The following is a 25603-nucleotide window of genomic DNA, read 5'->3' as shown; positions in this document are numbered from 1 at the left end:
TCTAACACTGTTCAACAAACTCGCCCATCAAAGATTAGCTTGAAGCATCACACCACAAGCAAAGGCTGGCTGCCTTAATGTCAAACCATAGTCATCAGCAGGGACGGAACCTAGAAAATTCAGCATCAAAACCACAGGCCATATGTCTAAGTACTTGTATGGCTTCCATCACCATGGTATCTCTACAACTTGAGGTAAAAGAGCAACTCTGGCAGATGCACAATAAGTAGCAGAGTGTTGTGATCCCAGGTGCCAGCCACTAGAAAGAGTTGTGAGCACATGCAGAGAGACTCCTCCAAAGCCTTGCCATTCAAATTCAGACAACCGATTCCTCTAGTAGTCCAATATGATGGTTAGGAGCAGAGCCATGAAAACCAACCCCCACCCCCCATGAGACAACTGCTTTATCTTGAGAGAATGAATTTAGTCTCCACCCCAGAGGAGGTGCTTCTAGAGCAGGGTTAAGGGCGCCTGATGGGCAACATGAGGGAAGATTGCCTTGCCACTGCTCTGCTGTGTCCGCTCTGTGACTACCCAGATGAAGGTCAGTCTGGTGGCACAGCTTGCATGAGTTCTCTATTAAAAAAAACAAAAACAAAAACACCCAACCATAAAGAGCATCCAGGACTCGCTACCAAGTGATATTCAAAACAAATGTGCAGGGCTTTCTTCCCCCCCAGCAACATCTTATGACAGTCTGCTTCATTCACCCTGCCCTCTTGGCAACACAGCAGTCATCATATCTGCGGCAGCTCAAGTATCTTTCACCCACCCTTTGCCCAACAAACAGGAACGTCAAGAGACAAAAGGTGCAACAGAAAGATGTTAGGGTAAAACCCTAACACTGGTTCAGTTCAATATTGTTATCAACCTGCTGTGCATGTTTAGCAACTACTGTAGCTCACACCAAGTTCATTTTCATTTTAATATACCATACAGAAAAGCAGCCCAAATATATATTCCCAGATCTAAAGCGTATAATCTGTAAACTATAGGAAAAGGCAGATCATTTTCATTAGTTTCTTATGTAGCAAAAACCACAATTTATACCCAAAGCATATGATTATATTCAAAGTCTAAAAGACAGTGTTGGAAGTACTTTAAATTCATAGTTTGGGGGAAAGTCACTCGGAGGTATATGCAGTTATGTTTTAATGTGCAAAAACAACATGCACACACAAAAAGAGAGAGCAAGAGAAGTAATTTGAGCAATTGGTGAGGGGGCCATGGAAAATTACAGACCCACACTCCCAGTGCCTGTCTGGATTTCTGAGCAGCCGGCATTCCATCATAAAACATTCTTGCTGTTCCTTTGAAAACAACAAAAGTGGCAATTGTGGCTAGAGCCCATTCAGACTTCAGAACCACGGCGGAAAACGCTGCCAGGCTCTGTGTCCAGAATTCAAAAGTGTCCTTCCTCCTCTTCAGGCAGGGTTCAATCTTGGCTGCTTTTTGGGTTGCCAAAGCACAAGAGTAATAAAGGGACTTTGCACATCTATATTGCTTTCTACCTAGAATCTCAACGCACACTAATGGACATAGCTGCTCAACCCTGCTGGGAGGTAGGTAACTGGTGCTGTCCTCATTTTAAAAAGGTATAGAAAATAAAGCAGAGATAGGGAAAATGAGTTATCCAAGATCACATTACAAGTCAGAGCCACTGGCGAACTTAAAGTTTACAGTATAAACTTCAAGAGCATCCTTCCTCTGCTTCAAATGTAATATTCACAGAAGCTAGAAAAGAAAAAGATCTATTAGATCTTCCAGTCCACCTCTCTGCCAGTGCAGGATTGATACCCAGTACAATTTAAGCAGAAAGCAAGTCCTCTTAACATCATAGTGAGTGGAAATGGAAAAAGACACTATAGCTCCTATTCAGTCCACTTCCCAGCCAAGACAATATTCAGTATTGCAGTATATTCCCCAGTGCTTTGATCAATTCTGTGTTAAATTACTCAAGCTATGGGACTTCCACCACCACCACAGCATGAATACTCTCCACTTTTAAATTTTCCAGCAAGAGATGCCTCTCTCCCATACCAGCTCCTGCTTGAAGCGACAGTGGAGGGTGGACTATAGTGCTTATGACATCACATGTTATTACGGTGACAATCATAACATTGCTTAAGTATTTTGATGCCACTGTAGCAGGATGAAGGGGGAAAAAAAAGCTGGCTGATGACTAACAAAATTTCCTTTAGTAATTAGTTATAGTGGAAGAGAAAATGATGACTAACATATAGGGTGACTGGACAGCAAATGTGAAAAATCGGGATGGGGGTGAGGGGGTAATAGGATCCTATGTAAGAAAAAGACCCAAAAATCTGGACTTACCTTATAAAATTGGGACATCTAGTCACCCTACTAACATAGGAATATTAAAAAGATTGCCATTTTATTTTTGTAATGATGATTGTATAGTGTGAGTGTCTTCCAAAGTAGCAGAAAACTGTTTTACAACCTAAAACTAATAAACAGACTACACATCAGTATTACCTATCTTTGAAACACAGCCATCTCTGGAATGGAACATAGAAGCTGTTTCACAGCTCAGAGCAACACTAACAAAAAGCAGAGAAGACACCGTGAAGAACCACTCACCAGCTAACTCAGCAGGAAATATAGGGAGAAAGCAAACCCTGACTTAATTATGATTCAGGACGAACACACCTCACTCTTGCGAAGTGTGCCACTAATAAGACTAAGGAATCAGAAACTTTATACATCTCTTCTGAAAGGGGGCACCTCCAGCAGCACAGCGCCCCCTAGCACCATGATGGAGTAATGGTTCAGAATTAACTCAAGAGAGCAGAGGGTCATTTACTAAAACAATACCGTCTGGTCCCAGCAGCACCTTAAGTTTTTCTTGCTTGGTACTATGACTCAGGAACCCCTTAATGCCAACTGGCAAAGGGGTTACAGGAATGTCCCAATTCTGGTAGGTACATTCTCATTCATCAAAGATCATGTGAGGTCTTAAACGAAAGTGTGGGTTCCACTGGTCATTAATATCATTGTGAGATATATGTATAGATACATGTAAGGAGTTATATTTACTGAAAATATGTTTTATGGGCATAGTTGGCTAACAGGTTTTCTGTCAGACAAGAGAGGTTATTCACCTGTCTGTAGGGTGCCAGATAAGCACTTTAAGCTAACACAATGAATGTCCATTTACATACAAAAGAGCAGAGAAATGTGAAGTCAACAGGGAAGCAGCACACAGGAAAAATAAGCCATGAGCGTTGGGGGGAGGTTATCCTGACTCTGAGTACATATGAACTTTAGGGACATAAGAAAGCAAAGACAACACCCCTTTATCCTGTACATAAGTAAACTGGCAGTGCGTTTACATTCATGAAAATGAGATCTCAACCAACCTTGGTTGAAAGGCTGCAGAAGATATTGGATGAAATAAAACTTCTTTAGACAAGAAAAGCAGCAGAGAGTCCTGTTGCACCTTATAGGCTAACAGATGTACCGGAGCATAAGCTTTCGTGGGTGAATACCCACTTCATCAGATGCATGTCTGACGTGCATCTGACAAAATGGGTATTCACTCACGAAAGCTTATGCTCCAGTATGTCTGTTAGTCTATAAGGTGCCACAGGACTCTTAGCTACTTTTACAGAACCAGACTAACATGGCTACCCCTCTGATATTTACACAAGAAGTTTACCTGTTAAATTTAATCTCTAGAAAGCATGTTATGATTTTATTTTAGATGTAGCTATTTGTATCCAATATTCTCATTCATTCAGGAGGTAATGTATGATAATAAACTTATTGTTATTTTCACTATGAATATCTCTCAGGGCTGTTATATTAAGCTGGGGCTGATCCTGACTTAGTCATACAAACTGGTATGTACATTTGTCCTTCAGGGACTGCAGATCTGGCATTTCTGTGAGTGTTCAGTGGATAAGGGCACTGGATACTACAGGGGAACACTTCAAATGCTATGGATCAGGAACCAAGTCATTGGCTGAATTGTCTGGGGAAGGCAGTAGGGAGGGTACTAGCAGAATTTTCATTAGCAGTTCTAGAGAAGAAGCCAGAACTAGAATAGTAGGAAGTGCAGGTCAGAACTGGGGTTCATTGGCAGAGCTGTGTGGGAAGCTTGCACAGCATTGATTTGGGATTAGTTCCTCATTTGCATAAACACTAGTTTTCACTCACCAACTGAGAAAAAAAAAAAGAAATTAGCAACATTATAACCCTCATAAGTGCTTCATGTAAAGGGACTACAAATGACAGGACTTGAGAAGTGACTAAGGCCTCCGAGTTGCCACCTACAAGTTCTGGTGACTCCTCACTGCCAATCCTCACAAGAAGCCCTCGCATTTCACCGTGACTCGCTCTACAGTTTGAACAAGCCTGATCCTGGCAAGGTAAAAAACACGCCTCTTCCCCAGCCACCCCTGCTGAGCAGATTCCAAGGGCCTGGCCCTCCTGCACGTGGTGTCACGAAAACTGCTCTGCATACTCCCCCCCCCCATTTGCTGAGGAGGGGGGAGATAAAAATATGGCTGGAGGGAGAAAAGGAGAAAGCAAATTAATTAATTCATCACCAAGACAAAATACACACAAATCTTATTTTATCTGCCAACCAGTGGCATACATTATTCAGCTGCCTAGTGCAGGCAAAGAAAAAAACAGAGCAAGGGACTGCAAGCCAGTGGTGTAGGCTTTGGGGAAGCAGCTCACCCAGCAGGGGGCTAAGCAGCTTCATAGCCTTCCTCCCCCCCCCCCCATTAGCTGTTCTGGAGTGGATGAAACATTGTCGTATCTGGGCTGCAGATAAACTGACCCAGAACTTAAACACACTATGGACTTCTTTTCCTACCTCAAAAGCTTTCCTTCATGACAGAGATCCCACTCTGCTTTGGAAGGTCCACACACAGAAGGTGGCATCGTTCTTCTAGGCAAACCTTTGTTTGTTCACCTGCTGACACAGGTGTGCACCTGGAGCAGAGAATCATTATAAAGAGACCAGCTCCTCTATATACAATGCTGTACCAAGTTTCAACATTCACAGGTTGCAGTGAAGAATGTGGTAAAGCAGCAGCTTGGAAATGTCAGCATTAACCCTTACAATACTCACTCTGAGCAGATTGCCAGCTCAGGTCTCCATCCTGCACCACCTAAGTCAATGGAAGTTTTGCCACTGATTTCTGTGGAAGCCCAAAAACAGCCCCAAACATAGGGGGACATCTAGTCACTTATCTAGAGAGCTATACTGATTGCTGCCTCTTATCGGACAAGTTTTTCACACTGATTAACAGTTTCCGGTGTCTGTTACTTGCATACGCATACAAAGACTGAGGTGCATAAGAGACTCAGCAGAGGTTGAGAAGACCAAGTTCCTTCCAAAACCGCCCTCTGGATAGTCATAGCTTGATTTAGGCAGCACAGATGGGGCACCGGGGATGGAAAGGCTCTGAAGGGCTAAACTGCTTGGGGATTTGAGGCCTGAGCATGCCCCAACTATCAATTTCAACTGGATCAGGATTAGGCCCTTTAGTTTCAACCACCAAAGAAGAAATCAAAATCCCAGTAAACACAGACAGCCTCTTTTCACACACACATGCATGCACACACACACACACACACATACCACCTCCCCGAGTTCTGACTCGCAAAGCTGTCACAGGTCCAAATTCCAAGTGCCTCTATCGTACAACATGAAAGGAAAACACAGATATAAACCAAGCCTGTGTTTTGGTAAAAGACCAGCTGTCTTCATGGTCCCTTTCTCCTCTCTCACTCTTGCTCATTCCCACAGGGGATTCCATGCCAACCTTCTTATATGGCATGATTTAGGGCGGGGGCGGAATCTCGGGCTGGCTCATGTGTTGGCATCAACTCACACAGCCTTCCACTTCCCTTGCCTTGTTACTGAAATGAGGGAGCAAGGAAAATGCCCCAAGTCCCTGAACGAAACTGAAGACAGCTTTTATCTTCCACTGGATTGGTGAAGCTGGAAGAAGGGGTGAGGGCTCAGAGTGACAGCTTTAGAGCAGAAAGGAAGCTGTTTACATCCTTATGAACCATTCCCTGCCACCTTATATCAGGGCTACTCAGTAAAACATTTTGCTCCATATGTTAAATCCTCACTCACATGTGGTCTATGAACCAAACTTCTCCCCTGCCTCCCCAAAAATTGACACACATTCAGCTAAAGAGGTAGGGCTAGAGAACAAAGAGGACAGCAGAGGTGCTGGAAGTAGGGGTGCTATCCCTGGCTTGAAGTGGTTTCCATCATATACAGGGTTTACAGTTTGGTTCAACGGCTCTCAGTGTATAGCCCACTATAGAAATTGTTCCAGCACCCCTGGACACAGGGTGCTCTGGATGAGGAGGGGCAGGTACCTGTTACAGCTGTTGGATAGATTGGGTTGGAGGGAAGGGAAGCCAGTGACTAGAAGAGAAGGGGATGCTATGGGCCAGGATTGAGCGCGAGCAGAGCTGTGGTAGGGATCAGGACTGGGATAGAAGAGGGTACATTGGCAGAGGTGTACACAAGGTGCACAAGGTGTACACAAGGTGCAAGAATAGAATAGCTGGGAGTGCTGCAGGTCAGAGATGCATTGGGAGAGCTGTAGAGGGAAGCCCAGAATGGGAATAGCAGGGGGTGGTACATAACAGGGCTCAGCTGCCATTATGTGGGGATTCGGGATTGAGAACACAGTGGTGCTGCAGGTCAGGATGGTGCATGGCCAGATCTGTAGATATGGGTAGGTTGAAAAAAAAAATGCTGCTATTTCTCTCATTACTCTCATCATCAGCCTCAAAATTGAAGGAAAGCAAATCTAGACACCGCACACAGAGCCAATCAATGCCACCTATCGAACGCCATCCCCATCCACTGAACTGAGCTTCAGACGACTTTATTATTAATGAATTAATTAGTATTAACCATGCTTATTATGGTAGTGCCTAGGGACCAGCCAAGCAGGGGGCCCCACTGTGCTCGGCACTGTACAAAGGGGCCCCTAGCCCGAAGAACTCAGGATCTAAACAGAGCCGGGGGGGGGGGCAAGGGGTGGAGCTGTGGGAACACACAGTGAACAAAGGGATGGCAGCGACAGAAGCAGTGCTGGTGCCCCGGTCATTTCCCAGCCCTTCAGCCATATGCCAGCGCCGCCTGGGTCCGGGTAGGGGTAAGAAGCTAAAGAGCCTGGACTCCCCACCTTGACGCCCTGCCGCGGGTCGGCAACTTCCAGCTGCAGCTCCGGAGAAACTCCTTCCGAAAGGCCGGGCACTGCGCTGCCTGCGGCCCCCATGCCCGCTGCCAACCGGCAGGCCGGTGTAGAGGGCGCTGAGCGCTTGCCGCAGGGGCGGGAAAGGGGCGCTGGCGCGGGAGCGGGGAAGAAGCGGCTCAACCAGCCGCGGCCGGGCGGGCGCACGCCCGCCACCAGGGCAAGGGGGCGGGGCGGGGGCGGGGCGCGCGGCCGCCGAGGGGTCCAGCTCCGCTCGCATTCCCGCGCTCCCGTTTAACCCTCCCCAGCCCGGCCGGGGGACGCGGGAGCAGCACAGGCCCCCTGCCTGGCAGGTTTACGCCGGCTCAGCATGGCTCAGCCCGCAGGGAGCACAAGGACCGTCCAAGCAAGCCCGCCTCCTTTCCGGCCCCAGGTCTCCCTCCTCCCCCCGCTCGCTCGGCCCGGGCTGCATTTAAATGCAGTTCCTATGACTGCCTCTCCCCAGGTTTTCAATACCAGCCCCAGCAGGGACCCAGCATCAAGAGCAGCCGTTTCCCTTTCCAGGCCCCCGGCTGCTTGACAACTTCATCAGACAGCACTGAGAGACCGCGAGCGAGCGCCCGCCAGTGCCGGCATCCTCCCCCCTCCTCCCCCCCGCCCCTTGTAGCTTCCGACAGCCTCCCCAGCGCCCCGGGCGAGCGGGGAAAGGGGGCATGCAGTGATCCGGGTCCTAAACGCACCAGAGAGGGTTAGGGCAGGCCCCCGGAGAAGACCCTCTGCTATGGGGGCTACTGGGCATCACCCACGCTGTACCGCCCCGCCCCGCCCTCTTAAAGAGGAGCCCGGGGTAAAGGATCATCCCCTGCGAACTTGCTATGCCAAGTCCAGCCCTCAGACCTTAACTAACTGCCGTTTTGTGGAGACGGTGCCCGATTACATCGCATATGGCCGGATAGGTACACGTAAATGGGCTCTTCTTCCCCCTCCCGTCAGGATGTGTGACTATGTACACACAGACACACAACTCCCCTTCAAACACACATGGATTCGAAATGTCAGTTTCCCTGCAGAGAGGGGGTGTGTGACACACACACACACACACTGATGCTATGGGACCAGCATGTCCTAACCTAGAGCAGGGCAAATGGGACCTGCTAATGCAGACCGGTGCAGAGTCATGATCCCAGCTTCCCACTTCAGCATCAATAGAGGCACAGTCGCAGTACACGAACAGAGAGCTCTCGGATTTCAGGAAGATCTGCTGTCAAACATTAGGCTTCCCAAAGCAGCCTGATAACGCCGCCGCCGGCTCCGGCTCCGGCTCCGGCTCCCCAGGACCCAGCCCCCTCCGCAAGAAGAGGGGCCGGGTCAATTGCACTCCCGGCCCGCATCGCCGGCTGGCAAGCTACGTGGGACTTTTCTCACAGCCCCGACGCCGCTAGCGGTAAGTCCCTCCGGCTGCCCAGCCTGGGAGTGGGGCTCACGGCTGGGCAGCCAAGGGTTAACCCCCCAAAGCAGGGCAGCTCTGATCTGCCTGAAGAAGTTGGTAGTTTTAAGGAGGTTATTCATAAAAGCGGGGTTTTTGGGGGGGGGGGGTGATAGAGGTAAATAAAAGGGGATGGGGAGGAGGGGAGAGAAAAAAACACGCCCGCAAGAGAAAGTCACAAATTCTGTTCTCAAGCCCCCCTCCCTCTAACACGCTACAGCTGTTCTCAAAAAAAGGGTGAGAAGGAAACAGAGCGAGAACCCACCGTGTCCTCCTCGTAGGGAGACAGGCGAGCGGTAGATAGAAATAGGCACAGAGTGGTGCTTGCTGCCGTGGAAATGATGCTCATGCTGAGCCTGAGACACAGACGAGGAAGAGGAGGCAGAAGAAGCCACGTTAGAGGAACTCCAAACCGAGCTGACGATACATCCCCAAAAGAGGGAGCACATCCACAGGGTCCAGGCGGGGTGGCGTCCTGGGCAGATGCTGGGGTCTATTCTCAGGTGCATGGTCAATGCACTGGGCACCTACCGACGGGGAGTTTGAATTCCAGCCGGGAAGACAGAATACGGTTCATGATGTCAAGGGGCCCATCCTAGCAGAAGGGAGAGTCACTTCCCAGGTGGGAGGGTGTGTGTGCTGGGACGGGAGGAGAGGGGAATGCGGGGGGAAAGGTTAACAAACAACCACACGCAAAAAATTACAGGTCGATGTTTCCCAGGGCTGGCTCTACTGTGCCAGGAACCCCGCTGCAGCACCAAACCGCCAGGAGGGACCAGGAAAGGCACACATGTCAGGAAGAAGGATCCTGGATCTCTCGCTTGTCAGGTTCCTCCAGGATCATAGATGACTTTCCCTGTCTGTGATCCTTGCCTCTCACTTAACAGGAGAAGGGCAAAAGAAAAAATAGCTAGAGACCCCAGGAAGGTTTTTGATTTTTACCCCGATTAAAAGGGGTTTTTGTTGCTTCTCCACTAGCAAGTGTTGCAATGCAGAATTGCTAGGCGGACACACACACAAATCTGGATGGTTATCCTCCTTCCTCTGGATCCAGGCGGCGGGGAACTCAGTGAGAGAGAGAGAGAGAGAGAGAGAGAAAGAGAGAGAAAAGAGGAAAAGAGCAGGGGAAGAGGAAAGAAGTCCAGAATCCACAGGAGAGGCACAGAGAGCCTTAGGTGGAGCAGGATGCTCAGGGGGCAGCTCACTAAGTGAAGGCGACCAGGAAGCCCAGATGAAGTGAAGAGAGGACTTAGGGAGCCAAATTCACAAATGGGCGAGCCTCACGCAAATAGGCTCACTCCAGAGAGCGAATCAGTGAAGCCCAAACACTCTGCAGAGGCAATGGCTGGTTCCTGAGAAAGGAGGGGCTGAAATAGGGGGCTGGCGTCCCAACCCCTCCATTCACATACATCTTTCTCTCACTCACACACGTCCCCTCCTTCTCTCGCCCTTCCTGGAACCTACTCTGGCTAATGATGCTTCCTGAACGACTATTTTTCTTATGCTGAAATCATAATGTAAGTCACAATTAGCCTCACTAGGGCCAATGCACGATTGTCCCCTGAAGTCCATTTATTACTGCAAACAAATACACAATAAAAATAAATCAAAAAAAGGAGAGAAAAGTCATGAAACAAAAGCCAATCCCCATGCAGGCATAGGAAGAAAATCAATTGCCGACACTGACCCAGACCTTTCCGCCTCAAAACCTCCAAGTTTAAAGGGATGGTTCTTGAAAGGAGTATCCAAGCCCATCCTCATCTGCCTGTCTAATTGAGAATGCACCTGTCACCAGTCTCCAGCAATCGCGGCGCTTCAGTATAAATAGTGGCAACCAAGAGTGGAACCACCCAAACGTAGTTGGGAGCCTGATTTTCAGACAGGCTGAGCACCTACAACTCCAACTGAAGTCAGTGGGAGCTTCAGGTACTTAGCAAATCTGAGAGAGTGAGTGTGAGTGTCCGTCCTCCTGAGGTGAAATCAGGGTGGACAATTCGCCTGGTCTATAGATGCACATATAGGGGCGAGATGATGGGACATTCCCGAGCCCCACAGCCCCGGGCACATTCCAATCCCATCTCATCCCTTTGCGAATTATTTTGGAATAGAATTACAGGATTTGCATCCCCAGTTACTGCGGGGAGGAAGGAAGAAACGAGGCATCTTTCTAACACAGGGGAAAGAGCTGAGGGCAAAGCAGGAGGAAAGGAGGGGAAAAGCCTTTTCTCTGAAACTCCAATACGGAGAGTGGGCGCCGGCAAGATTCGTCAGCCTGGCCTGTGGTCTCAATACCCAGCCTTCCGATCAAAAGGAGAGAAATTGTCTCCCCTCTCTGCCCCCGTTTGTTTGGCATCTACAATGTGCCAGCAGCGAAGAGGGGCGGGAGAGGGAGAGAAAAGAAAAGGGGAGCGGAGACACTGCCAAATGCGGTGGCCATCTGTGACACAGGGAGGAGGTTTACACCGGCTCTTCTTCAAGCGAATCTCACCGAGGGTCTGCACAGCTCAGGAATGATGCACTGGGGACTGGGCAGAGAGGAACTCTTTGGCGTGCGGGCCATGCAATCTAACTTTGTAGGAACGCTATAGGAAGCAACAACGCGGCATAACAATGCTTTGAAGAGATCTAGAGAGTTCGCAACAGTTGCGGAGGGGGAAGAGTGAAATTACCAGGGGCAAGCTGTTGTGTGGGGAAATAGGTTTTCTGCTGGGATTTGAAATTAGCTGGAAGAATGAACAAGCTGTACAGATGCAATCTACTGCAGATGCAGAGCAGAAGGCTCTCCCCCCGGCAGCTTTAAGCAAAGTACATAAGCACATATAACAACGCCCTTTATTAACTGAAGTATCTTCCTAGCTTTTGGATATTTTGCTAGATAAAGGCTTATGTGCCTTAACTACCTTCTTGCACCAGAGCCATGTCGCAACCTCGATAACTGTGCTCATTAAACCTCTACATTGCTTTTGTCCAATGGTGTTTGTTATGTTTCTGCAACAGTGGGCTGAGTCCAAACCAGTGTGTTTGCACTGAACCCTCAGGGAGCCAGAACCTTAGCCAAATGGTCAGATTCTGCCTTTCATAAATAAGAATTCTATTCAGTACTTACAGCACTCTTCACTTGGAGCTTAAACTGCATATCAATTTGCATTACAAATATCTCCATTTAACACGGGGAAGTGGAGTCACAGACAGGTGAAGAGATTTGCACAAGGTCATTCAGTGCATCTGGGGCAGATCTAGAAATAGAACCAAGGTCTCCAGACTCCCATTTGGGAGCCCTAACCACTAAACCACACTGCCTCCCAATATCATTATTAGTCACCACCCCGGCTTGTAAATAAAAGATCCTCTGTGTGTCTGAGAACTTGCATTCTGTTGGCAGGAGGGAGGGTGCACAAACAAACCAGAAACCTACTCAACTCTTATAATAACTCTTCTAATTTCACAGTTATTTATCACACAGTCAGTGTTTTTGGAAATCGATTTTGATTTGGTACAGTGCGGACATAAAGCATTTGTAGATGGACCTCAGAACTACTTCACTGAGATACAGTTGAGAGGAATAACCATTCCTGATACATTATGATCATTTCAGAATGGGCAACTGGAACCTCACACCTGGAGTTTTTAGTTTAATGTGGCATATTTGTAATTTATTTTCTCCTTTAAGCTATCTAAAGCAGTGGCTAGAGCAGTCAGGAACTCACCACTGAGGGTTGGAAGAAGTTTTCCAGAAAGCAGAACTATTCTTGTTTGCATTTATCTAGCAATCATGCAGGGAACTTGAAGAGCTTAACAAATTAATTAAATTACAAATAAATTAGTTTAGCCTTACAACATCCCCATGAGGTGGGTATTATCCCATTTCAAAAATATGCAGAGTGAGGCACACTGAAGTTAAATGAGATAGTGGAATAACTGGGAATAGAAGCAAAGAGTCCTGATGCTTAGCTCTGTTCTAACCATTAGACTACACCATCTCCCAAAGGTTGTTTCAGAGCCTCTGAGCCCTGTCTCCTGTTCAAGGTACTAGCCCCCAGTCCTTTTCCCCAAAAGTTCTGACCCACTCAATTCTAAGGTATGATCAAGTACAAATTACAATATCTTGAAATGTTTGTCACCTAGTCAGATTGTGGGGAATTTAGTCATTCTCTCAGAAAAGATTTTAAAATGTAGCCCCATCACCAAACAGCTTATTTCTAAAATACAGACAATATATTTTAAAATAACTATCCCTGCCAATGATCAGGACAGTATAAATCAGCTGTTTCATGGCCACACTTTCTCTCAGTGGCTAGTGTTCAGAAAGAGACAGAACATATTACAAACTTGGTCACTAGTTCCCTCGATGACAAGTGATGGCAGGTTTAGAAGATTTAAAAACTATGGGCCTGATCCTGTTCCTGCAGAAGCCAATGGCAAAACTCTTTTTAACTTCCATGGGAGAAGAACAAGTTTGAAGAACTGTACTAACATTAGCATCACATACAGGCACAACCTCTGGAAAACAGCTGGGGAGTTTCTTCTCCCTCTCCTCCCCTCCAGCTATGCTTGCCCTAAGGCTGGGGTAGGAAAATAGAAAGGCTTCCTCCCCTTTCTGTAAAACACGTACTCCTCCTGCTGTTAAACCCCATTTAATGCCCTCTTGGACCACCCTATTCTCTGTCTTCCCATGACCTTGCTCCATTTGTGCCAGTCGACTCCTGGGCGGCTGCAGCTGGCACAGCCTGCAGGGGGAGGAGGGCAGGGCATAGACACTGTGGCGGTCTCGCATCCCACCCAAGCGCAGTCCCCCACATTTAGGCAGCAGTAGGCATACAACATGGGTGGGGGGGGGAGGAGACAGAAGACACACCAAAGAGTTTGGTCATTACTTAGAACTGCCCTACCCTGGGTCAGGGGCTGCACTGGGCATGGCAGCCCCTAAATAAGGGAGGTGCAAACCACCTCCCCTTTGACTCCATTTAGCTAGAAACTGGTGGATCAGTTGCCTTTGGGAAACAAAAGAGGGGAAGAAACAAACTACACTTTTTATTTTATTTTATTTTTAAAGGGAAAAACTGTGAAGGCGGCTATAAATACATCAGTGGGTTCTGGTGATGCCATAAGTCACTCTGCCTTGCTTTATTAGGTGCCAATGGGTGTATTTACTGCCCTGTAATTCACAGTCCACCCATTTATTTAGCACCACCATTGCAGGAAGAGGGCAGATTTCAATTGCATTCTCCCCTCTCCGGTGATCGGAGGAAGTTTATCACCACAAGGGGAAGTTTTAACAGCACTGTTCCCAAGGGATTTACTTGCAAAGGAGATTCGTGGTTTTCCCAGATGCATATGAGTTTGGTGCATGAGAGATTTGTTTTGTATAATGAGTTTATTCTTTAAATGGGGGTGATCGCTCTCTATCACAATCCAATGAGGTTCATATGTCATTATAAGTTTAATTTGTGTCAGGTAAGAACACATTTCAGATGCTTGTGTGTCTGCAGAACTGGGATGGATGTATCAGGGAGACAGGCTCCCTATGGTTGGAACCACCATGGGGATAGTTTGCCTTGTGATAGTTTTCTGTGCTGACCAGATCCACAAAGAGCTGCAAAAATGAAAAATGATGAAAAAAAAATTACATCTTTTCAAACCTCAGAAGGGATCTGATTAGTATCTAGTTCTGGAAAGGATCTTACTTTAGCCTACTTGTATAGTTTCTAATATACCATGGCTGTCAATCACTTTGGTGCACATACTGGTCACTCAGAACCTCACAACCACAGAGAGCACCCAAAACACACGCTCCTAGCGCATAAGTCAAAGCTAATGGGATTTCTCCTTTAGCAGTACTAGCCTCTGACACATGGTTGAGCAGTTCTGATTCCATCCAGCAGAGGCCAGTGGTGACACATGCACATTACTCTATCATCATCATCCAGATCATTACTCTATCAGTGGGATAAGAGAATCAGATAAAATAGACATGGACTCAAAACCTCTCTCCAAACTCAAAACAAGTCTCTCAGGGTTCAAAATAATCCACTTCACTTTGTAAAAAATGAAGCGGGGGTGGGAGGGAAGATAATAATTTCTAGTTGTGATCTTTATAGAAAGGATTGAACAAAGCAAGGTAGGGATGGGGCTGCATGCTTTAGAGAGCTTAGCACTGGATAGAGACTCCTTCACCTCTTGGTGCCTGGATCAAATGCAGCTGAGGATGGTTGTGACCAAGGGTTCTCATCAAATCGTGGTTCTTCAGCACCTCATGGGGAATGAGCTGTTCCCAGAGTATCCTAGTGCCCAGGTGTCCACATTAAAATTGTCCCTGTTGCCAGAGTCATAGAAGGCCAAGGAGCTGCAGTGTCCTGTCATCCCTAGAGGAGCGTCCCTCCAGCTCAGGACTGAGGCATATTGACAGCCTTGGAAACCGAAATTCTTGAGTAAAGTACAGAACAGGTACAGCAAGACAGCAGCTGTGTCAATCTCCACTGACTTAAAAAAATAGAAAAGGAAAAACCCAATACCAGAGCTCCTCTCCTCCCCATCAGCCTGCCAGAAGCAGAGCAGTACCATAACCCTTGACAGCAGGGTTTCTCAACCTGTAGGTCAAGACTCAAGATTGGGTCATCAGAATGTTTCAAAGGGTGGCATGGTCCACTCAGGGGGACGGTGCCAGACCTGAGCAGTGCTGCAACCTTACAGGTTGCAACGCCCAGAGCCAAGAGCCACACCTGCCAGCCCCACAGCACAGGAGCTGCAGGAGCTGCCATTGTGGGGTGACTGGCCTGGCCTGCAAGGTAAGGGGAGCCACCAAGCACCTCAGGCAGGCTGTCTGCTCCACCATGGGGCCTCACAGCGTTGCCTGGAAGGGTGACAGGACTCGGCCCCAGCTCCCTGCCCTGGAAAGGAGGAAGAGGCCTGCAGGGAGGCACTGACTGATGGGCTGGTGCTGCATCCTGGCCTGCACCAGCTGCCCTGCAACTATGACAGGGAGCGTAACACTGCCTTGCCCCAACTTCGAGAGTGATGCTGCAGGTACCTGCACCCCCTCCCACTTTACTTGAAACTATTTCAATAAATTGTAGCTTTGTTTCGATAAACAGATTGGGCTAATTTTTAAGTGACCGTGGCTATTAATGCAGTAGAAATCTGGCAACCTGCATGAGGACCTGAATGAAACCACACCATGGCCTCCACCCCCAGACTATTTACTGGGTTATGAAAGACCATAAACATTCACAAATGGGTCCTGAGCCCAAAAAGATTTTAGTAACACTGCTTTACAGGACATCAGTCTATAGAGATCATTGGTAGAACAGGGTAACTGCACATCTGTCTCCCTCTCCAACGCCAAGAACACATGCTACACCGAACACTAGTGGGTCAAATTCTACTCATTCTCACACAAATGCAACTCTCATGCGGTCAATGGGGTGGGTAAGGTTTAACTCATGGCCCATTATTTTGAGAACAAACAAGCAACCCCCCACCCCCCAAAAAAAGGGGGACAGAACATCATTAAAAATGTTAATTTAGCATCAGTGAGACATTAAGACTGAGTTACAGATATGCTTAGGATTGTCCTCTTTCTCCCCACATCTCAGGGGAAAGAAACATACCCAGACCCAGAAATGCGATAAGCAGCCAATTCCATCTTTGAATGCCAGCTACATTCATACCTGCTAAAAATCTCCCATCAACATAACATTATCTTACCATCATTGCCTGGGTGCACACACTGCCACAAGCAATGAGTATGGAGACTTGGGGCATGATTCCACTCTCACACCAAGGTAACTATTGAGCAATTCAGGGAAGCCAGTGGAGTTATGTTTTTGTAAGTGAAAGGGGAAGCAGGCCTGAGGAGGGAAATGGCAGCTGATCACAGCTCTGGGGGTTGGTTACCCCTGAGTTGAAGCCATACTGCTGGCCCATGGTAAATGGAAAACTGTGTGGTAGGAGGTGCAAAGGTAACTGTTAGAATCAGATGGAGTTCAATTCTTTAAGTATCCAACCTTCTCATGACTGGAATTTTTCCTGAGATTTCTCTACTTCCACTTCCTGTCCTGGTGGAAACAAGGTAGTACAGAGGTGGGTAGAAATTAATCAAATTTTTATGAACCTGAGATATAGATTCTGAGTTTGACAGTTCGTCTGATCTGTAGTGAAAGTTCAAGTTGGTTGTTTCTTGGTCTGAATCAGCCCTATTCAGGGCACCGTTTGGGAAGGCATGTTTGTGCTGGGCCAGTCTGAGGAGCAGAGCCCAGCCTTTTTGGCCAAGTCTTACTGGCCATCAGGGCCGGATTTCCCATTAGACATGTGCCTAGGGGCGCCGGCATTCTAGGGGCACCTAAAAATTCAAATTCTGCTGCTCCCAATCCTGGCAGGGGGAGGGGCCGGGACCAGCTGAGAGGGAAACATCCCTAAACAGCACTGCTAGACCACTCCTCGCTTAGCCCGGCGGACAGAGTCACATCCCAATGGGGCTGGTGAGTGCAGCCTGGGGGCAGAGCTTGGGAGAGTGGGTCTCTGGGGAGTTTTGGGAGGGGGACTCTGGGGCAGTTGTGGGGTTCAGTCTGTATGTATTGGGGCACTGGGTAGTCTATTTGGGACTGGAAAGCTGTGGTGGAGCTGTGAAGGGGGTCCTGGGCAGTGGGAGGGGAGGCATCTGTGGGCAGAGAGGCGCTGAGCAGCGGGATGCCTAAAAGTCAAGTGGCAGGGTGCCTGTGGTGGTTATGAACTCCGAGTTGCTGCAGGTGGTGGGGGCACCCTGCAGCTCCTGGCTGCTGTAGGCAGGGGGTTCCAAGCCCCTACGCCTAGAATGTAAATCCAGCCCTGCTGGCCATATGATTTGTGAGACCTCAAGGTGATGGAAAAGGTTAGAAATCAGGCCACGAGTTTCCTCTTCATCTAGTCCCTCTATCAGACAGAATCAAACTGTATGTCACTGATCCATTTCCCTAAAGAGTGGGGTATCAAGTGCCTTGCTTAGGTTCAGCCCTGGGTGTGGTTCACATTTACACCCCCCTCCCAACACACACAGGCAACATGGTAGAATAAGCAAGGGAGTGTGAATATGGTTTGTCTGCATTCTGTCCCCTTCTCTACATCTGATTGTGGTGGGGTAGATTCAGCTAGGAGATTGAACAATTATTGTCCTTGTGTTCAGCACAGAAGCCAAGGTTTGAATTGAGCACGAGAAAAGAACTGTTGTCTGTACTTAGGACTTAACTGAAACTGTCAAAAATAAAGAAAACTAGAGAGCAGCAGACTTCCTGACAACCTCTGCAATTTGCATGATCTGTATGGTGACTAGGGCAAATTCATCCCCAGTGTAACTTCCACAGCTCAGACTGTATCTCTTTTGTGGATCAATAGAGGACTTCAGTCTCCAAAGTCCATCATTCTGGCCCCTTTCGCACAGGTGCTAAACATTAATTCTGATATATTAAAATTAATGTCATGACTTCTTAGCCTGGGAGGAAAACGCTAGGAAATTATTTCTGATGAGCTTTAACTCGGAAACTTAAACAGTGCCTGAAAGCCTGGATTAGCAAGTGCTGGGAATAAAGATGGTTAAAACGTCAATTGCAATAAACAGGGAATTATTTTAATTTTTATCCACAAGAGTGGAGAGGAGATTTTTTTATTTTCCTTTGGAGCTCAAAGAAACCTTGTCTGATGCAAAAATGAAATGCTGGAAAAGCTGTTGCTTTTGCTCCTTTAAATTGGCTTCTGTGCTAATGAAAAGTGAACTCCCTAATGGACACACTGCAAAGGCTCCCCTCTGCTTTTCCTCTTTCTTCCCACCTATCATCTTGCCTGGCTTTTGCCTGTAATCACTTGCTCATCTCACAGCAATAACTGCCAGGTGACGTGTGTTTGCTGTGGCCTCCCCAGACACTAAGAAGAGAATTAAAAGAAAAGAAAAGGAGAGGGGGAGAAAAATCCTTCAATGACACAAGTGTCTCACCGCCAGCCAGACAAAGAGTGAAGCGTTTCCTGTGGCCTAGGCTGTTCATGCGGGAGCTGCTGATAGGTGTAATTTCCTAAGATGTATACCTTGTCACTGTGCACAAGATGAACAGAAAAGAAGGTCAGAGCAGCCAAAACTGAAAGATTGGAAGGACAAAAGGAGAAAGTGGGGAGCGCCGTTGGGCTGCTTTTAACTCACAGGACACATGCTGCATTGTCTGTGGCAAACCTACACATAGGCACAGCTGATAATGCCTATGTAAAGAACCCCTCTTCCCCTCACTCAACACTCACTCCCCCTTGACACTCAACAGATGAAACCACCATTGTGCAATATGGTCCCTGTGGCTCAATCAGCCTCTCCCTGGGTGTGGCTGACAGTGACTCCCCTCCTCCCCAACCATGTTATTCATAGATACTAAGGTCAGAAGGGACCATTCTGATCATCTAGTCCGACCTCCTGCACAGCGCAGGCCACAGAATCTCACCCACCCACTCCTATGAAAAACCTCACCTATGTCTGAGCTATTGAAGTCCTCAAATCATGGTTTAAAGACTTCAAGGAGCAGAGAAGCCTCCCTCAAGTCAACCATGCCCCATGCTACAGAGGAAGGCGAAAAACCTCCAGGGCCTCTCCAATCTGCCCTGGAGGAAAATTCCTTCCCGACCCCAAATATGGCGATCAGCTGAACCCTGAGCATATGGGCAAGATTCACCAGCCACATACTGCAGAAAATTCTTTCGTGGGTAACTCAGAACCCATCCATCTAATATCCCATCTAGGGGGATTAGTCCTATTTACCCTGAATATTTAAAGATCAATTACTTACCAAAATCACATTATACCATCTCCTCCATAAACTTATCAAGTAGAATCTTAAAACCAGATAGATCTTTTGCCCCCACTGCTTCCCTTGAAAGGCTATTCCAAAACTTCACTCCTCTGATGGTTAAAAACCTTCATCTGATTTCAAGTCTAAACTTCTTGGTGGCCAGTTTATACCCATTTGTTCTTGTGTCCACATTGGTGCTGAGCTGAAATAATTCCTCTCCCTCTCCTGTATTTATCCCTCTGATATATTTATAGAGAGCAATCATATCTCCCCTCAACCTTCTTTTAGTTAGACTAAACAAGCCAAGCTCCTTAAGTCTCCTTTCATAAGACAAGTTTTCCATTCCTCGGATCATCCTAGTAGCCCTTCTCTGTACCTGCTCCAGTTTGAATTCATCCTTTTTAAACATGGGAGACCAGAACTGCACACAGTATTCTAGGTGAGGTCTCACCAGTGCCTTGTATAATGGTACTAAAACCTCCTTATCCCTACTGGAAATGCCTCTCCTGATGCATCCCAAAACCGCATTAGCTTTTTTCACAGCCATATCACATTGGCAGCTCATAGTCATCCTATGATCAACCAATACTCCAAGGTCCTTCTCCTCTTCTGTTACTTCTAATTGATGCGTCCCCAACTTATAAATAAAATTCTTGTTATTAATCCCTAAATGCATAACCTTACACTTCTCACTATTAAATTCCATCCTATTACTATTACTCCAGTTTACAAGGTCATCCAGATCCTCCTGTATAATATCCCGATCCTTCTCCGAATTAGCAATACCTCCCAGCTTTGTATCATCTGCAAACTTTATTAGCACACTCCCACTTTTTGTGCCAAGGTCAATAATAAAAAGATTAAATAAGATTGGTCCCAAAACCACTTCCCGGAAAGGCGCAGCTTGGCGTACAGCCAGGGCAGGGAGCCTGCCCTGGCCCCGGTGTGCACCGCTGCCACCCCAGAGCCTGAACCCCTCCTGCACCCTGCCCCCCAACTCCCTGCCTGAACCTTGCACCCCTCCTGAACCCCTGCCCTGAGCCTCCTGTCGCACCCTGCCCCCCTCCTCCACCCCAACCCCCTGTCCTGAGCTCCCTCCCGCAGTCCGCACCCCTGCCCTGAGCCCCCTCATACACCCTGCACCCCTCCTCTGCCCCAATCCCTTGCCCTGAGCCCGTTCCTGCACACCCTCCCACATCCTGCACTCCCTCCCACACCCCAACCCCCTGCCCTGGCCCAGCATACAATTTCCCCACCCAGATGTGGCCCTTGGCCCAAAAGGTTTGCCCACCCCTGCCCTAGCACTATGCCAGGACAATAAGGTTAGCACTGACTCTGAAAAGAGTGGGCTCCCTACAGAAACTTGTTACTCCACATCCCAGGGTATGGCTGCAGAAACAACTGCTAGGCCAGGTGCATCTAATTTTTGCTTTTAAAGCAGCTGGGCAAAAGGTCAGCAGTGTTTCAGCATCATCTTCTGCTGGAAGGGAAGGCAGGTGGCTTTCTCCGAACATGCCACAATAGAATTAGAGAGACCCATTAATAATGGTGAGTCAACTTAACTTAATTCTCTCAACCTGCTAACGGGAACCCTTTGGAAGGGATAGGAGGAGAATGACAGGGAGCCTGGCATCAGCTGAAAGTGAAAAATAGTTCAGTCCATGTGTTTCTAGCACCAGTAGTTTAATCTAACCTGTTTAGGTTCCACGATGGTGCCCATCACTGAGCTAGGAGTTTGTTTCAGTTATATGGTCATTTGAGACACATACGTACTAGTTGCATTTCCTCACTGCATAAATTGTGCATTAAATAAAGTATCTGTATACCCCTTTAAATTGTTTTGTGATCTGTACAAAACACAAACAGAAATCCTGCATTCAAAGATCATTAAGTTGCCAAGTCAAGTACACAAAAGATAGGAAATGACAGAATTAAGCTGTCAGTGCAAACTTAATTCTGGCCTCTTATGTGTATGCATTATGAGACAGTCATTAATCACATGCTATTTTGGATCCTGCCTCATTCACTGTACAGCATGGATAGTGCTCAGGGCTGTGTAACGAATGAAGCTGTTGTCTGTAGGACTCCTGTCTTATTTGCTATAGAAGATAGGTGTGTAGTGAATGAGGCAGGGGACTGAGAAAATATGGTCTTGTGTTAAGGAGGCTGAATGCCATGCAAGATAACTGGATTATATCCTTGGCTCTACTTGTTTCTTCCAAAAACCAGTCAAAATTATAATGCTGTTAGACAATAGAGATGTAAAGGTTGGTACACTCTCCCCCTTGTGTGTGTGTATTCTCATAAGAAGGATGGTTTTGGAAGCCAATCCGCTTATGTAGCTGGGGATGGACTCCTGAAACTCTGCTGGGAGGGGAAAGAAGGGGAGACTGAAGATATTTTGAAAAGATTTGGTGCTTAAATTCCCTCCTGACCTCCATTTATGCTGAGAAGTGTGTAAGAAGCAGATAGTTCCTCCAGATGTCTGCTATTTAGAGAAACACACCAGCAGGTCTGTGGACAGCAAATGACTGACTCGTAGGCAGGGTGCTCCTACTTGGTCAGGAAAGAAAGGAGAGTGAGTGGGTGAGCCTATAGGTGTGTGTGTGCGCGCGAGTAGGATGAGAAGGGCAATTATAAAAATGGAAGATAGGAAAGGAGAAAAATGGATGGAGGTAAAAATACCTGTTAAATGCCATCTAGCCCATATGGCCAGTACAGGATTGTTCCCTACAGGAGAGTCTCAAGCACTTTGTCTAGCAGAAAGTCTAGTTTAAACTCAATCACCATTTCTGTTACTATGACTTCATTGCAGTAGTCATGCCTAAAATGTGCTAGGTGAGTTACAAACCCATAGGATGATAATGGTACATTTCTATAAGTAACATTCTTAAGCAAATCCTCCAACTGTGGAGCAGCATTGTAATCATGGTGCTTTGATTCAGAAATAAGGAGGAAAAGGGCTGGATTTTTCACAAGGGCTCGACACCCAAAGGCAATGCCAGATTTTCAAAGTAATTCTACTCCCATTTTGAAAATCTTTCCCCAGTTGTGGGTGTTTAGCACTTGAAAATCTGGCATTGGGCTCTTGAAGATCTGACCTCTTATATCCTAAATGATGGCGCTCCCATCTCTTTCCCATGAGAAACTATTCCACAGACAGCATTGGGAAATCTGTCCTGATAAGTTAAATTTTCCTTTTGCTCAGTTTCAATTTGTTACAGCTAGTTAATAATAGCTAAATCAATAGTGATGGTGATTAGTATAAATGCAATTACTGACAGTGGCCACAGAATCCTCCAAGTTCCAGATGAATATGACCTACCGGATCTCATCTAGTCCCTATTAGTGCAAGATTGTTTCATACAGTCTATTCTCCCGTGCTTTCTCCTATCCAGTTTTAAATCATCCAAGCAATGGGACTTCCAGGACTTATACTTGTTCCCTATATAATTAAGAAATATTTCCTCATACTCCTTCTGAATTGTCCTTTTGCTTAATTTTGTCATGCTAATTTGACCCTCCCTAAACCATTTTCTCCTTCTTGTTTGTGCCATTCCAATAATTAATCAATTGCTTGATTGTACTACCAAAGCAATTTTTGTGGAGATATTGGAGGGGGAAGTGATCTTTCTCTGTTTATATTTCAGCCCATTTAACTTTTGTTGCCAGAACTAGAAGATTTCCTTTTTGCAATGGACAATGATGCCTGATCAACCATAGCGGCACTGGGCACCTCTCCTCTGAAGGACAGATCTAAGGCAATGGGGTGTCTGTTTTTCAAGTTATAGTGATTTGGTCTGTTACTGCAGAAAACTACAAACTTTTTTCTAAAGGTTTCCTTATGTACTACAGTATTCTACAGTGACTGGTCAAAACACTATTCTGCAGTTGGGTGTTACTGTAGAACACGGGAGCATTTTTTAAGTACAGCCAAGACTATCAGATGGAGTACTCTTTATCAATAAGCCCCTGATACTTCAATGTGGGGGCTGGTCGCTGGTAAGGATCATCTCTGCATTGAGGAAAGTTGTTATACAGCCCACGTGTCTGTCTGTTTAACCTATTTTAGGGTTTTCTATAGCTAGCGTTGCCATAAGCTCTGTCTGTGCAGGAGGAGATCAGAATGCAGAGGTGGAGAGGGCAAATAAGTGGAGAATAGTAGGTCATTGTGAAGGCTGCTCCCCTCTCACTCCTGCCTCATAGTACTAACTGCATTTTTGCCCCCATCCAGCAGGAGACACTGATGGATTGGGCCTGACCCTCCTGAGTGCTCACCTTTAGGGGCTGGTGAGAGTGTGAAAAAGAGACAAGGGGGGAGGGTGACATCCAGTTAAAAATATGCACAGGTCTTCTTATAACAGAGAAGAGGAAAGGGGATGACCCCAGGTACACAGGGCTTTTGTGTTCAAAAGCAATAGAATGACAGTTGATACTTTTCAGGTGAGCTGCCTCTGAGTGTTACACAGGCATTTCCTTGGGTGGTTCACCACTCCCCCTTCTTTAGTGGCAGTCGCTGGTTGACAAAGTTGGAGGACCAGATAAGAGGCAAGAGAAGGAGAAGCCTGTTTGCGTGTGTTCTTGGCTACTTCAAATAGCATCTGTGGCAGCCCTAGCACTAGCTTTTCCATTGGCTCTGCAACGAGTAGCCAGGGCTTTTTGTCCTTGCTGTTTAGTAAGTAGCACAGTTATGGTGGGAACAGTTTATGCCTTATCAGTTGTTAACAGCGTATCAGTGAGGGAGGGTGTGCTCATTCCCCTTCTTTGTTTCCTCTTCCCACTTTTAACAGGTGCCTAGAGCTTAAAGGTATTGCCTGCTGGACGCTCACGCAAACTCTGGGTAAGCATTTGCAAGCTCCAGTGGGGTTTTGCTGCAGGGTTTTTTTTCCCCTACACACACACATTCCTTTGTTCAGATTTTGTTATGCTCAGATACATACATACTCAGGGGTAGTGGGTAAAGGGAGCATCTAGGATGAGAAAGCAGACACTTTGTTTGCCTCCATGTGACTTGTGCGTGCACACACCCTTTGAGGGATGGAGGATTTGATAGGATAGGAGAACTGCTGGAGTCTTTTGGGATCTGAAGCATTAGAGAAGCTTATGCGGACAGGAACCTGAGTTAGGAGGGTGTGCAGCTGTTCTGGAGGAAAAGGAGTTGTGGTGTTGTTGTTTTTTTAAAGTGGTTCACGTTTCTCCCTTCTGTGTTTTCATTCAGTTTCCCTGCTGGAGACTCAGTGTCCCAGGGAATCCCCTGGTTTGCTGTGAATGAGCGTGGGGTGTGTTCAGGTCTATTTGGTGTTTTTGCACAGGTGTGTTGTGTGCCCATTTGAAGTCACTGGAAGCTGCAGGATCAGGCTCTACATATTCTAGGGGTACCAGCAGGGAGCAGTTAGTTTTATCCTCTCTTGTCTCTAGTCCTATCTTACCCCTAGAGTGACCAAGTTCTACACTCTGCATCTTCTCCTGAGAGATGCACCTGCAGCTCCAGTGATGACATTGCATGATGCCTTCCATGTTACAGATGATAGCTGGAGATTGTTAGCAGGGTGATAATATGGATTCTCTGTAGGCAGGGGTGGGCGGGGACAGGCTATTTATTTTGTTTGAGAGCTCTGCTAGCTAAATTATGCTATAGACTCCCCTGCATAGTCAATAATTGGTTAAAGGGGAGACTGCAACGGGTCCTACTGAAAGGCGAACTGTCAGGTTGGAGGGAGGTTACCAGTGGAGTTCCTCAGGGCTGGAACCAAGTCCCTGCACGGCCCCTGGGGGAGGGGATAGCACAGGGGTCCACGCGCTGTCCTTGCCATGTCTCCAGGTACCTCCCCCAAAGCTCCCATTGGCCGCGGTTCCCCATTCCGGCCAGTGGGAGCTGCGGGGGGTGGTGCCTGGAGACAAGGGCAATGCATGGAGCCCTCTGCCCCAGCCCCAGGAACATGGTGCCGGCTGCTTCTGAGCGGCACCAAGGGGGGCAATCCCGCGGGCCGATCCAAAGCCCTGATGGGCCAGATCCGGCCCACGGGCTGTAGTTTGCCCACCCCTGTGCTAGGGGATGTTGTGATGCTGGGAGTGAGTGCTCATGACTCAAAGGGGACACTAGTCATTACTGACCCCAG

The 25603-nt window shown here is 47.3% G+C and overlaps 1 protein-coding gene across 9 annotated transcripts in view; it reads right to left on the bottom strand.

Annotated features, from left to right (window-relative positions):
* NRXN3 (neurexin 3) overlaps nt 1-25603 on the bottom strand; it is a 1462434-nt gene that overhangs the window by 474844 nt on the left and 961987 nt on the right. For 2 of the 9 annotated variants that reach the window (XM_038405749.2, XM_038405750.2), the window contains exon 1: nt 8954-9921. The exons of 2 other annotated variants lie outside the window; for them this stretch is intronic. In XM_038405749.2, the coding sequence (XP_038261677.1) occupies nt 8954-9197 (244 nt within the window). In that variant the 5' untranslated portion in view covers nt 9198-9921. Of the gene's footprint in view, nt 1-8953; nt 9974-25603 lie in introns of those variants that run through there. 5 more of the 9 variants (XM_043516017.1, XM_043516020.1, XM_043516018.1 and 2 more) reach the window with 4 other exon arrangements.

Source organism: Dermochelys coriacea, chromosome 6 (assembly GCF_009764565.3).
Source record: "Dermochelys coriacea isolate rDerCor1 chromosome 6, rDerCor1.pri.v4, whole genome shotgun sequence".
Taxonomy (NCBI): domain Eukaryota; kingdom Metazoa; phylum Chordata; order Testudines; family Dermochelyidae; genus Dermochelys; species Dermochelys coriacea.
Note: the sequence above shows the minus strand (reverse complement) of the source record. Positions and strands in the feature narration are given on the sequence as shown.